This window comes from Carassius auratus, chromosome 7 (genome assembly GCF_003368295.1).
Source record: "Carassius auratus strain Wakin chromosome 7, ASM336829v1, whole genome shotgun sequence".
Taxonomy (NCBI): domain Eukaryota; kingdom Metazoa; phylum Chordata; class Actinopteri; order Cypriniformes; family Cyprinidae; genus Carassius; species Carassius auratus.
In genome coordinates this window covers 19,271,382-19,284,446 of record NC_039249.1, presented here as the reverse complement: position 1 = coordinate 19,284,446, position 13,065 = coordinate 19,271,382, and the positions used below count along the sequence as shown (strand labels likewise).

General features: G+C 36.5%; 1 protein-coding gene across 1 annotated transcript in view; it reads left to right on the top strand.

The window, feature by feature from the left end:
* Nucleotides 1-4,319, top strand: part of LOC113106186 (cadherin-8-like) — an 82,807-nt gene extending 78,488 nt beyond the window's left edge. The window contains exons 11-12 of the mRNA XM_026267862.1: nucleotides 2,452-2,703; nucleotides 2,888-4,319. Of these exons, the coding sequence (XP_026123647.1) occupies nucleotides 2,452-2,703; nucleotides 2,888-3,381 (746 nt within the window). The 3' untranslated portion in view covers nucleotides 3,382-4,319. The remainder of the gene's footprint in view (nucleotides 1-2,451; nucleotides 2,704-2,887) is intronic.
* The last annotated feature ends 8,746 nt before the right edge of the window (nucleotides 4,320-13,065 follow it).

Genomic DNA, 13,065 nt, shown 5'->3' with positions numbered 1-13,065 from the left:
AGAGGATCGATATGTATATCGATATGTATATATATGTATATCGATATGTATATAGCTTTTTCAAAATGAAAAAGAAAAAAGAAAGATGAAACAATACAAAGCGTTGTACAATGGACTACTAAGACAAAGACAGACCTTGAGAACTGTAAGATGAAGCAGACAGGCGGAATGTCATTAGTGACAATCTCAGTGATATCTTGAGAGGCAGCATGTATTATGAGTCAGCCTGAGTGAGTTCAGGTTAAAGATGGCCACTCCATCACAGAGACAGGAGAAAGCTCTGTAAGGACACCAGGCTTTGATGCACAGCCTGAGGCGTCTGGTGCACTAAGGCCGCTTTCTCATCTCTTCTGCTGTGTGTGTATGAGTGTGTGTGTGAGTGAGCTTGCATGTGTGTTTGATCGAGCTTGGCATCAAAACGTGTGCCGCAATTTGACAGCATGTCCAAAGTTGTGCTATATCTTAGTGCTTTTCATCATAGTATGTGTTGTTACTTGTGATTCATGATTAAAAAGCGCGGTGTAGTGTATTGTTAGAATCCCTTAAAAAGAGAGTTCACTCAAATATGAAAATGCTGTCATCATTTACTCAGCCTCATGTCATTCCAAACCTTTATGCTTTTTTTGACTTTGTGAAACACAAGATTTTTGAAAAACTGTTTTTGCCCATAAAAAAATAAAAATAAATAAAAATAATAATTGTATATAAAAAAAAATATATATATATATATATATAATTATTGTTTTTTTTTTTTTTTTTTAATGTAAAATCTAGATTTCACACACTTGGATTATGTTTCATTCTCTTCTAGTCAAAGCACTATTAATCATGTTTACCCCATGCACATGAAACTTGCTGTACAATACATGCTTTATTTATTTATTTTATTTATTTTTGTTTTTTGTCATGCTTAATTGCATGATTATCCATCCTGAAAACTCGTTTCAATGATCATGTGCAAGTAGTGATCTATATTTGCACACGTATAGTCTATGATGGTTCCCACCTGCAAACACCAGGCAGGTTGTCTGAAGCAGACCTCTGGAGCTCAGCTGAGGAGGTTTGTTTGTGATGATAACTGTAATTGCCAGCTAGGAACTGCCAGAATTTCCTCAGCTAGACTAAAAAAATCAAATAAATAATAATAAATAAATAAAATAAATGTTTCTTTCTAAATTTAAAGTAGCACTGAAGCAGTGCTGGAGTTAAGAAGATAATTAAGTGATAATTAACCATTAATGATGAACCTGCTGTTAACAAGCAGAATCCCAGAATGACAGAGAAGCACAAGAACTGCATCTGACTTCAGACGCCAGAGGCAAAGATTAAATCAACTGAAATAAAAGAAGACATTAAATGTCTCAAGATCTCAGCAGAGGATAGTTATATATACGTACTACAACTACAAATATATATTTTCCCTTACATTCTTTCTTTTAGCAACTCACTCTCTGATATTATAACAGTAGGGAATTTATAAAATATCTTCATGGACCATGATCATTACTTAATATCCTAATGATTTTTGACATAAAAGCAAAATCGATAATTGTGACCCAAAAAAGGTTTTTTTTTTTTTTTGGCTATTGCTACAAATATACCCCTGCGACTTAAGACCGGTTTGGTGAAATAAGATACATAAGTTAAGGAGAATCTACTTTACACATAATGACACAAATATGGAACTTTAATTACATTGATAAATCAGCTCACAACTTTTGCAGATAATTGCTTTGTGATCTCAGGGAAACAAAAAGAAAGCCATATTTACATTTTTCATTAGCATGTTTATGAGCGGAAATTTAATCCCGTCCCTGTTTAGTTTGCCATTATTTGTTCCAGTGAGCTTGGTGATGTCCTTTTATTCCGTAGTTTTAAATGATGAACTTCCTGTTCACCCTCATGAGAAGCAATACATAAATACATATATACATTAACATTGCCTTGGTTTCTCCCAGGACTCTATTAAGTGATAAAGCTTTTCCCGTTACTATTCTGTTGTATCCGTCTTGAGGTATTATCTAAACCTTTCACTCAGTAGCTGATTTTGTTTATTTATTTATTTTCTTGAAATAAAAATTGAAGGCTTTAAGGGACACATTGTGCAGCGTATCAACCGAAAGAGCTCCTTGAGACACTGGAGAGCCTCAACATATGCTTGGGGTATGAGGGGGCAGATAATGAAGTTATAACTTCTGAAAAGAAGCTCCAGTGGAAGCGCCAATACTTTGCTCGGTTTCTTTGTCTGCCTCCCTGAGATGCTCCCACTAATCCCGTAGCCTTTGCAAAAGATTGACTGCAGAGATGAACCTATTTATATCCATCTGTTTATTTATCGGTGGAATAGACATTGTCTTGTCGTAAATTTAATAGCGTGTCATTTCCCTACCATTTACTTGCATGAATTGTCTTTGATTTCATACATCACAGCCAAACTTTATCTCTCCCCAGATAACTCAATCAGCGTTCTTGCCAAGCACGATTCCTTTCGGCGACAGAAACAGGAGACGTACCTCCTTCCCATCATCGTGACTGACGACGGCGAGCCTCCAATGAGCAGCACGAACACTTTAACTATCCGGGTGTGCGGCTGCAGCAGGGACGGCATCGTGCAGTCGTGTAACGTCGAGGCTTTTGTTCTACCCATTGGTCTCAGCATGGGAGCTCTGATTGCAATTCTAGCTTGTATAATCCTACTTCTCGGTAGGTCATTTCAGCTGCCTCTTTAGTCCTTACTCATTTTTTTAAAGATTTGAAATCCACTTTGTGATGTGCATGTAAAATGTGAATCGAAAAGGCACTTAGGTAAACGAATGAAAAAATCCTAACTTTGAACTGCACAAGGCCAAGGTAGAGCTCACTAAGTGGATGTTCTTGTGCCTTTCAGTTATCTTGGTCTTGTTTGTGACACTGAGGAGACACAAGAATGAGCCTCTAATCATCAAAGATGATGAGGACGTGAGAGAGAACATCATCCGTTACGATGACGAGGGAGGCGGGGAGGAGGATACGGAGGCCTTTGACATCGCCACCCTGCAGAACCCAGATGGCATCAACGGGTATCTGCCAAGGAAGGACATCAAGCCTGACCTGCAGTTCATGCCCAGACAGGGTCAGCACTCGGGTCCGAACGGAGTAGACGTGGATGAATTCATCAACGTACGGCTTCACGAGGCAGACAACGACCCCACGGCTCCACCGTACGACTCCATCCAAATCTATGGCTACGAGGGCAGGGGCTCCATCGCGGGCTCCCTGAGTTCCCTCGAAACGGCCTCCTCGGACTCGGACCAGAACTATGACTACCTTAGAGAGTGGGGGCCGCGCTTCAGAAGACTGGGCGAGCTCTATTCTGTGGGCGAGAGCGACAAAGAGACTTGACCTCCAAGCGCTACGGACCTTTTGCTTCTGTCCACATAACTTGTGTATTATGCTACGGGGATGTTAGACACGGCTGTTTAAAAGGGGGTGGGGGCGCCTTTTTTTAAATCTTCTTAGAGAGACCTAATAGCATTAGTCATCTACCACATCAGAGTGCATCGTAACTTCAGAACTTACCAGTGTCTATAGTAGGAGGTCAATGATTCTTGTGGAGTGTGAGTTTAGATTACCGTCACTGAGTGTCTAGCAGTATTTTGGGTATTTGTTGTTCACTGTGACCACCAAAGGCATCAGAACCTTGATTCTTGGTAGTCGCTTGAAAGGACTGGATGGAAAGGGGACTTTCGGACACCTTGTAGCCCGCTGTGGCTTGGCAGGAGAAAAAGGACTGCAGAGAACTCAAAATGACACCGCTCCCCAGCGACAACAGATCTCTTGCCGTCATTGAGCCAATCAGATAAAGGAACATTTAAAAAAAGAAAGTAAACTAAATAGCAATATGTTGTCTACATTACTTATGAATGTATGTGTGGTTTAACAAATGCGAGCGCAATGAAAATACGTCACACTGGCTTTAGGATCTGCCTGCTGAGATAACGTTTGACCCTTTGATACTACGTGGCCAGATTTCTTGAGTAAACTGGAAAAGCCTTGAGGCTTGCTTTATACAACCCTTTGTATTCATATGCTTTATGTGTGGTTCACACGCTAAGATGATTAGACTGTGTAAGACTGCGTTGAGGACAACAAGAGAATTGTGGAAACAATGAGGCCTTCGTTCTTCAAAAGCAAGCATTAAATACAGTTGTATTCCAATGTATTTTTGGAACATTGATGGTGTTTCTTCATTGTTGTGTATGTTTTATATAAATCTATAAATATTCATCGCCAATCGTCTGTTTTGTGCTGCAGGTTTGAGTATATTTGTACTTTTTATTTATTTTTTTAATGTAAAGTTTCAAGCTTTTCTTCTTCAGCTTAGTTATATTTTGGAGCATCACATTTTTTTTTTTTTTTTTTTTTTTTTTTTATATTATTATTTATTTATTTATTTATTTTATTTAATTTAATTTTCATTTTTGAAATATTTTCTGAAATTCACACAGTGAGATTTGTTAACTACACTGAACTGTGAAATCCACAAAAGATTTGTTCATGACCAGGAAAGATAAGTCAATATTTTATTGACACTGTGTGCGTGTGTATATGTGTGTGTGTGTGTGTGTGTGTATTCCCATACTATACCCAGTGATATCAGTGATCATTCTAAGCACAATAGTTGAGAAAATCTAGTCCATGTTTATATTTGACCCCTGCCATTTTTTAAATCAAAAAATCTGAATCCATCAAGTAAAGAAATACAGAATCAGACATGCGTAATGTGCTGCACTGTATGATATTAGAGCAAAAAAAAAAAAAAAAAAAAAAAAAAAAGTTGTACATAGTCATTGCTGATTCTCTTAGCTTTTCTTTCAAGTAATAGGTTATGTTTATGCACGTTAGCTATTGCACATGGGAATCTGGCACTGAAGCTACGTGCATATTCTGTTTGTATCGATGCGATTAATGGCAGTTCTCTTGGACAGACATGCGAAAATATAAAGTAGTCTTTCATGCAAATCATATTTTCTACTGTGCTTTAATGCTCATACACTTGTATGTTTAATTAGCTACTCTCTGTATTGTACTCTAAGATATCCATGTATTGTTTCCTACTTTGTGAAATATATTTTTATAAATACTTGTGGGTGTAACACTTCTTAAGCCAAGTATGTCACGGGTCCTGATCCCTGTACTTGAGATCTCTTTCTTGCTTTTTTTTTGTTTTTATTAAAAACTATTCTCCCATTTGGGGGTTGTCAGTTAAGAATTTGAACCAAATTGATTATGCAAGATGCTTAATAATGAACGAAACGAAGCACATGTGTGTGTGTATATATATATATATATATATATATATATATATATATATATATATATATATATATATATATATATATATATATATATATATATATTTTTTTTTTTTTTTTTTTTTTTTTTTTTTTTTTTTTTAAGAAACCACGTCAAATTCACAGATTTTTCACAGATTTTTTTTTTATTTTATATATTTATTTTTCTTCTGGAGGATGACCAAAGCCTTGAATTTGAGTTTGTTGGATTTCTGTTTTATTGAACATAATCCCATCACTGGCCTACAGCTAGCAGTATTCAATGGAATCTAGTTTGTCCTTTTTTTTTTTTTTTTAGGTGAACCTAGACATTCAGTCAGAATGTGTTGTTATTTTGTAATTGCTGGTCTATGAAAACATTCACTAAACAAGCTTTTTTGGCCATTCTTGCTGGGATGTTATTTTAAGCATCTCATGCCATGAGCACTTTGTTCTTAAAACACTGCGTCAAGTTGTACTCCTTTTAGCTGTTTTTGAAGACAGCGGCACGTCCTGTTTGACTGGCTCCCTACTCATTCTGTCCTATCTACTCTTGGTAAGTGTGGTTTCGGCAAGGCAAACTGCATTTTGTGCATCTATTTTATAAAAAAAAAAAATAGACTGTATAAAAGTAATACTACATTGACAGCCCTACATAAAAACAACTGAGTATAAGCTGTATACCAGAGTTAGGAATAGTGTGCTAAAAATATATGCATTTATTGCCTCGTGTGTTTGATCAAACCTCCAGTTCCCTGTATTGATCTATATTTCTTACATTCTTCTCTTGACCTAATACAGTCACTGAATCTTTTTTTTGTATTGGCATCAGGTACTTCCTTCATTCCTTCATATTCCTTCATTCATATATATATATATATATATATATATATATATATATATATATATATATATATATATATATATATATATATATATATATATATGAAGGCAGTGTATATGTATTAAAAAGTAGCTTTACTGTCAGACTGAAATCCTTTGTGAGAGATGCTGATAGATTTTAATTATCGGTCCCCTCCAGTGTTTTCTAACAAAGTGGAGGCTTATGAGTCATAATCCGCTCCCCCTTTTCTCTATTCCCTTTGAAAGATTTGAATTTATCCTCTAACCTATCTGATATTAGATTGTTTTCATGAATAACAAAAAGCTCATGATCTTGTCAATTACTGTGCTGGGGTGGATTTATCATTTGTTATACTGAAACTATAAACAACTAAAAAACACATCCATACAAAATTACTGTGCTCAACTCAACTCATCTGTACCCTATTTGTATGCATTCTTCTTCTTCTTCCTCTTCCTCTTCTTCTTCTTCTTCTTCTTCTGTTAAAATTATAACATCAAACTCAACGTTGGAATGTTGTTGTGATCCTCAAGTAGATTCAGACACAGATTTACTGGGAAGAAAATAAAATACATACATGTAAAAGCAGTGTTTGGTTCATGAGTTTTTTAATAAAACTGAATCAAAAGAAAAAAAAAATAATGGTGTGGTAGTCATTCCAAATATTGGTTAGTGGCTTTAACTGTTGTACCCTTAAGCCTGGCACTGAACCTCAGGCTGTTCAAGGTACTCTCTCTCTCTCTTTCTCTCCATCTATTAAGTGAGAATTAAGCAAGGAGAGAAAGTGAGAGGGATAAGTAATATTAAAAATAATAATAATAATAATAATAATAATAATAATAATAATAATAATAATAATAATAATAATTCTCAAATTGTTGGGAAGCCACATTTGAGTTTTATAGGTTAGAAAGTAGAGTAAGTTGGAGACAAGTACAAACTGTCCACACACTCCAGTTTTAATTCTGCTCTATTTTCTGTTCTGTGCATGAGGACCAGGCTGGTCAATTAAAAATCATTTAATTTAAGTGGGTAATACTGTATGACTTCGGATGTACTCTCTGCAGATTCATCCTTGGCATTTTCTATGCAGACTAGGTAATAAATTGGAAAATGGCATATGTCCCCATTAAAAGGACATCTTTATAGAAGTCAAGCGAGTTGGAAAGGGCCATTACTCTGCCTCTCCCACAGATCACTGAAGCAGTGGAAATACACAGGCACCATATGACCACCCTGACACGCGTATTAATATTGTTGACAACTTTCAAACTTCTGATATGCCACAGAGGATTTATAATCTGATCCTACATCAAATGTCTTTGCACCATGTGCTGATCCAAGTTACTGATTCATGGCAAAAGTTTCAAAAGTGCCAGCAATATCAGAAAATGTGAGGACGAAGAATGATGGTTCCACATATGTTTCCATGACCAAACTTTACCATGACCAACAATACTTTGCAAACTTTTTTTTTATTTTTTTGATTAATTTCATAAGTTACAACATTATACAATTCTACTTATAACCCTATTTTTCTACTATTAATAAATTGCCTCCTTGCTGAAAACTGAGAAATGAAAACTTTTATCTGCTAATCCAAAACAAATTAAACTTCAAGTTTGGTACATTTCTAAAAAGAGCTGCATGTTTGGCAGCTAATTTATTTAGTTCCAGTTCCAGACAAGAAGAAAAAAAAAATGTTTCATAATTCTCTCCCTGTCTACATCTTCCTTGGACTTTCTAAGTTCATCTCCATCCTCCCACAGACATGAGCTTTCATTTGGGAGACCTTGGATATGACTCAGACACATTTTAAGTGTCCTGGTTTGTATACATCATCTCCTTCATATTTTTAGCATGTTCATGAGATGATTTATTTATTTATTTCACTTTGTGATAGCAAGTTCACAGTAACTCTTGATGGATCACGGACATTTATCCAGGTCAAAACTGAATGATGATTTAAAGTGACAAAATGGCGTTACTGGTCTGTAAGGCACTGATGGCATATTCATGAATATTCATCAGAAATTCAGATAGGCTTGATGGTGCTAATTAAAGCACCCCTGATGAAAATGAAATGGACATGACTGAATGAGGACAGGCATTGATGGTGGGCAATAAACAACAAAACAATCTTTGGGAAAAGTCTATCACCAGAATGCAATTATTATTTGCTGGTTTTACACTTTACTTTTAGTTTAATCAGGATGATTGTCGCAATTAAATATCACAAGGAGAAAAGTTACTTTTCAAATGTTGCAAGTGAACAATACATCACACGAAGTGCTCAAAGCTGTGGTCAGTCCTCTGACTAAACAGCCATTAACATCAACAACTCAGCTCTGGATGGCGAGAAATGTCAAGCTGATGAATTATACAGCAGTAGAGAAATATGAAAGCACTTCGAGGCTAGTGCTCCTGCAGAGAATCAGATAGAAGGCAAAACCTCTTTTGCAAGCGCCGTATGTAGAAAATCAATGAGTTCTGGTCAGAGGCTCTTCGCCACAGTACCTACCCCATTTCAAGAGCTCAGGCACTGTTAATGATAAGACGAGGGTGCACAATCAACCGCAAACCATTTCACATCTCTGCCTTTGTGGAAGTTGGGTCAGCTTAGTGTCAACTAAGTCTTCTCGCAGACAAACAAAGAAAAAAGAGAGTACAACATTCCCGAGACCAGCCACAGCTGATCAAATTAGGTATTGACCAAATGCCAAGAATTGAGTGCTAGATGCTTTTTTGAGCCAGAGCCCAGTTAGTCTTTACCAGAATCCTTGTCTGCGTAGTATGAAACGACATTAGTACGAATTATACCACCGTAATACAACATGCACTTCCAGTATAAAGCACTTACCAGTTCTTAGGTTATTTATATTATATATACTAAATAAGATCATATGTACAGTCAGTCGGTCAATAACTCTAGACGACTACCCAGTTTACTGTACGTCATCCCATCTTTTTGTACCAAAGGAATAAACAAATTAAAAACATCAAATATAGACACACACACACACAATTCAAATGGATCCCTTAAGAAAGTTTGTATTTGCTAGAACAAATATGTGTGTGTGTGTGTGTGTGTGTGTATATAAGTAGGAATAAATTACAATTTAAAGCATATACAAATATATAAATAGAAAACTATAATAATTAAAAATATACTCTATTTGATCAAATAAATACAGTCGTGATGAGTGAAAGAAATTTCTTTCAGAAACAAAGTTCAATGTTAAGAGCACATATTGAAGTTGATTGCATGTCTTTATATGAAAGCAAAGAGAAAGCTGAGGTGAGTGCGTTCCTGAAGAGCCTCAAGATCTCATTTACTCATTACTTGCTAAATCAAATAAATAATACATAAATATTAGCCTTTGTTTTATCATCCGTTTCCAAATGTGCAAGGTAAGCACTTTATTCAGCGATGATGCATTAACTTAAGGTGTTGTTTAGATGCCCCCCCCCCCCCAAACCCCTGCACTCTCTTTGATAGTACCATCCATTTTTCATGATCAGTGTAATGCCAATGAGTAAAATAGTAATCAGTCTGAGAGCTGAGAGAGTGGATGGACAGCAGGAGGAGCAGACAGGGTGAAATGAAACAGACTAGCATAAACATTGTACCACACTACACGACAGATTGAAACGGAAGTAGAATTGTTCTGAAAAGTTCTGCTTTATTAAAAGATGATTAGAATATGGTTAGCCTTACAATTATTTCTGTCTAAGCTTTTATAAGTGGCACTTTGCTGTTTTAGGCTTTGTTGCGAATTTACTGTCGTTATAAAAAAAAAAAAAAAAAAAAAAAAAACTTGCTCTGAAAATACAAGTATTAGACACAGACTAATGCACTGGACCAAAATGATGAAGCTAATAAACAAACAAATAACTTGCTGAAATGTTTACAATCTTGCACTGAAATAGGGGTGAATTAGTGATTTGCTTACTGCAGAGAAAGTCGGCTTACTTTTTAACTCAGCCATCAAAGACAAACTCAAATCCTAGTGGATTACACTATTTTTGATGTAAATGGGGCACATTATACTGCATGTCTGGACAATATGGGTGTTTTGCATTTGTTTATTCACAGAGGTTAACAAAAGACCTCCGGTTGATTGGACTCATGCACTCAAGGATAGTGAAGAGACCAGAAGAAGTGGATCAGTACTGTGCTAGATCTGTCCACACAAATCTACACGCCAGCACATCTTGTTAATTAGGCAGAGGGACTTTAATACTTTAATCAGAAAAACGCAAGCTTAAAAAAATAAAAACAGAAAGAGAAAGAGAAAGTGAAGAGAAGAGAAGCTTTCTAACTGACTCTCAGTAGTGAAAGGCAGGGACTGATTGAAAAGTATACTCTAAACTAATTAAACCTGAGAGAAAATGTCAAAGGGCAAAGCAGACACAATTAACTACCCAGGCTTCTCATGTGTACTGCTGCAAATGATGCTATGTGCAGGACTGAAAAAGAATGCATTGAAGTCTCTGAGCATTCATCCACTGCCGACGTTGGTTTTCCCTTCACTCAGTGTCAGGGAGCACCCTATGATTACTCCAGAGGTGAACCTTGATTACATCTCACAATGCCAGAGTATTCCATTCGTGATTAAAATCGGGGTTCTCAGCTGGAAAGATTAATACATTGATATTAACAATTCAGCGAAATGACACCTCAAAGTGATTCTTTTGAAATTAACGACCACAAGCCACGTGGATCAAAAGAAATGAGTTAGATGAAGTGTTTGAATTCAGGACCTTGACACTGGGGACAATTTGGCAAATGGCCGTACAGCTCAACAATTAAAATTAAAATTAAATCAGCCAATACATGAAGAGTTGCATTGAGGTGCACATCCAGAGTAGACCGGAGTGAAAAAAAAAAAATATTTAAAAAAAAAATATATATATATATATATATATATATGTTTTGATTTAGAGATGTGACAGAACAATGTCTCACAGGACTGCTTTAATGCGGGATGGTGATTCTGTAAAAGCATGTGTTTTGCATCTGATGTTTTAGAAAACATAATCATGCCATGAGGGAATTTTGCAGGCAACCAGGACCTCTTCCCAAACAGAAATACTACTGTCTTAGACTACAAGTCTAATGGACTGTCTACAAAAAGGCTTCTTCTCAAACTACAGACCTACATACGGTATCTGCAATGGCTCAACCTAGTTGCATTTGTTATTTTTTAGTGGTGTCTAAATTTCACCTATGGTATAAATAATTGAATCTTGAGTGAATATTCTTGAGAAAGTAGAATTTGATTATTTTCAAAGTTGCAATACAGTACTTACAGCAGACGTTTATAACAATTTTACATCTGCCTTCCTGATTCTTCCGATGAGCTGTCTAGAAACCTGAAAGGAAAGAGATTATACAGTGGTGGCCAGAATTATTAGAACCTTTCTAGTTTTTTCCCCAGCTAAATAAAGAAATGGTTTTAAGTCAGTTATTTCTATCTTTTGCTGTAGTGTGTCAGTTGTATATACATTCACCTAAAGGATTATTAGGAACACCTGTTCAATTTCTCATTAATGCAATTATCTAATCAACCAATCACGTGGTAGTTACTTCAATGCATTTAGGGGTGTGGTCCTGGTCAAGACAATCTCCTGAACTCCAAAATGAATGCCAGAATGGGAAAGAAAGGTGATTTAAGCAATTTTGAGCGTGGCATAGTTGGTGGTGCCAGACGGGCCGGTCTGGGTATTTCACAATCTCCTTTCTAGGGTTTACAAAGAATGGTGTGAAAAGGGAAAAACATCTAGTATGCGGCAGTCCTGTGGGCGAAAATGCCTTGTTAATGCTAGAGGTCAGAGAAGAAAGGCCCGACTGATTCAAGCTGATAGAAAAGCAACTTTGACCGAAATAACCACTCGTTACAACCGAGGTATGCAGCAAAGCATTTGTGAAGCCACAACACGCACAACCTTGAGGCGGATGGGCTTCAACAGCAGAAGACCCCACCGGGTACCACTCATCTCCACTACAAATAGGAAAAAGAGGCTACGAGCTCACCAAAATTGGACAGTTGAAGACTCGAAAAATGTTGCCTGGTCTGATGAGTCTCGATTTCTGTTGAGACATTCAGATGGTAGAGTCAGAATTTGGCGTAAACAAAATGAGAACATGGATCCATCATGCCTTGTTACCACTGTGCAGGTTGGTGGTGGTGGTGTAATGGTGTGGGCGATGTTTTCTTGGCACACTTTAGGCCTCTTAGTTCCAATTATGCATTGTTGTAATGCCACGGCCTACCTGAGCATTGTTTCTGACCATGTCCATGTCACAAAGCTCGAATCATTTCAAATTGGTTTCTTGAACATGACAATGAGTTCACTGTACTAAAATGGCCCCCACAGTCACCAGATCACAACCCAATAGAGCATCTTTGGGATGTGGTGGAACAGGAGCTTCGTGCCCTGGATGTACATCCCACAAATCTCCATCAACTGCAAGATGCTATCCTATCAATATGGGCCAACATTTCTAAAGAATGTTTTCAGCACCTTGTTGAATCAATGCCAAATGCCAAAGTGAGTGTATATATATATATATATATATATATATATATATATATATATATATATATATATATATATATATATAAAGAAAGAAAGGAAGAAAGAAAATACACAAAATTCAGTTTAATTTGTTCAATTTAATAGGGGTCTGTTTAGGAAAAGGTGTTGCTGTGATTCCTCAGTGCTCGTTTATAATTAAGAATGCAGTTGGCATCACTTTAATGTATGTGCCACCCATTTTAGCTCTGGGATTTGGAGCAATATGAGATGTGACAAGAGAAGTGACAATGCATAGGAACTCTGAGGAAAACAATGTCAACAAACAGCTTTGAGGTGCAACACTGA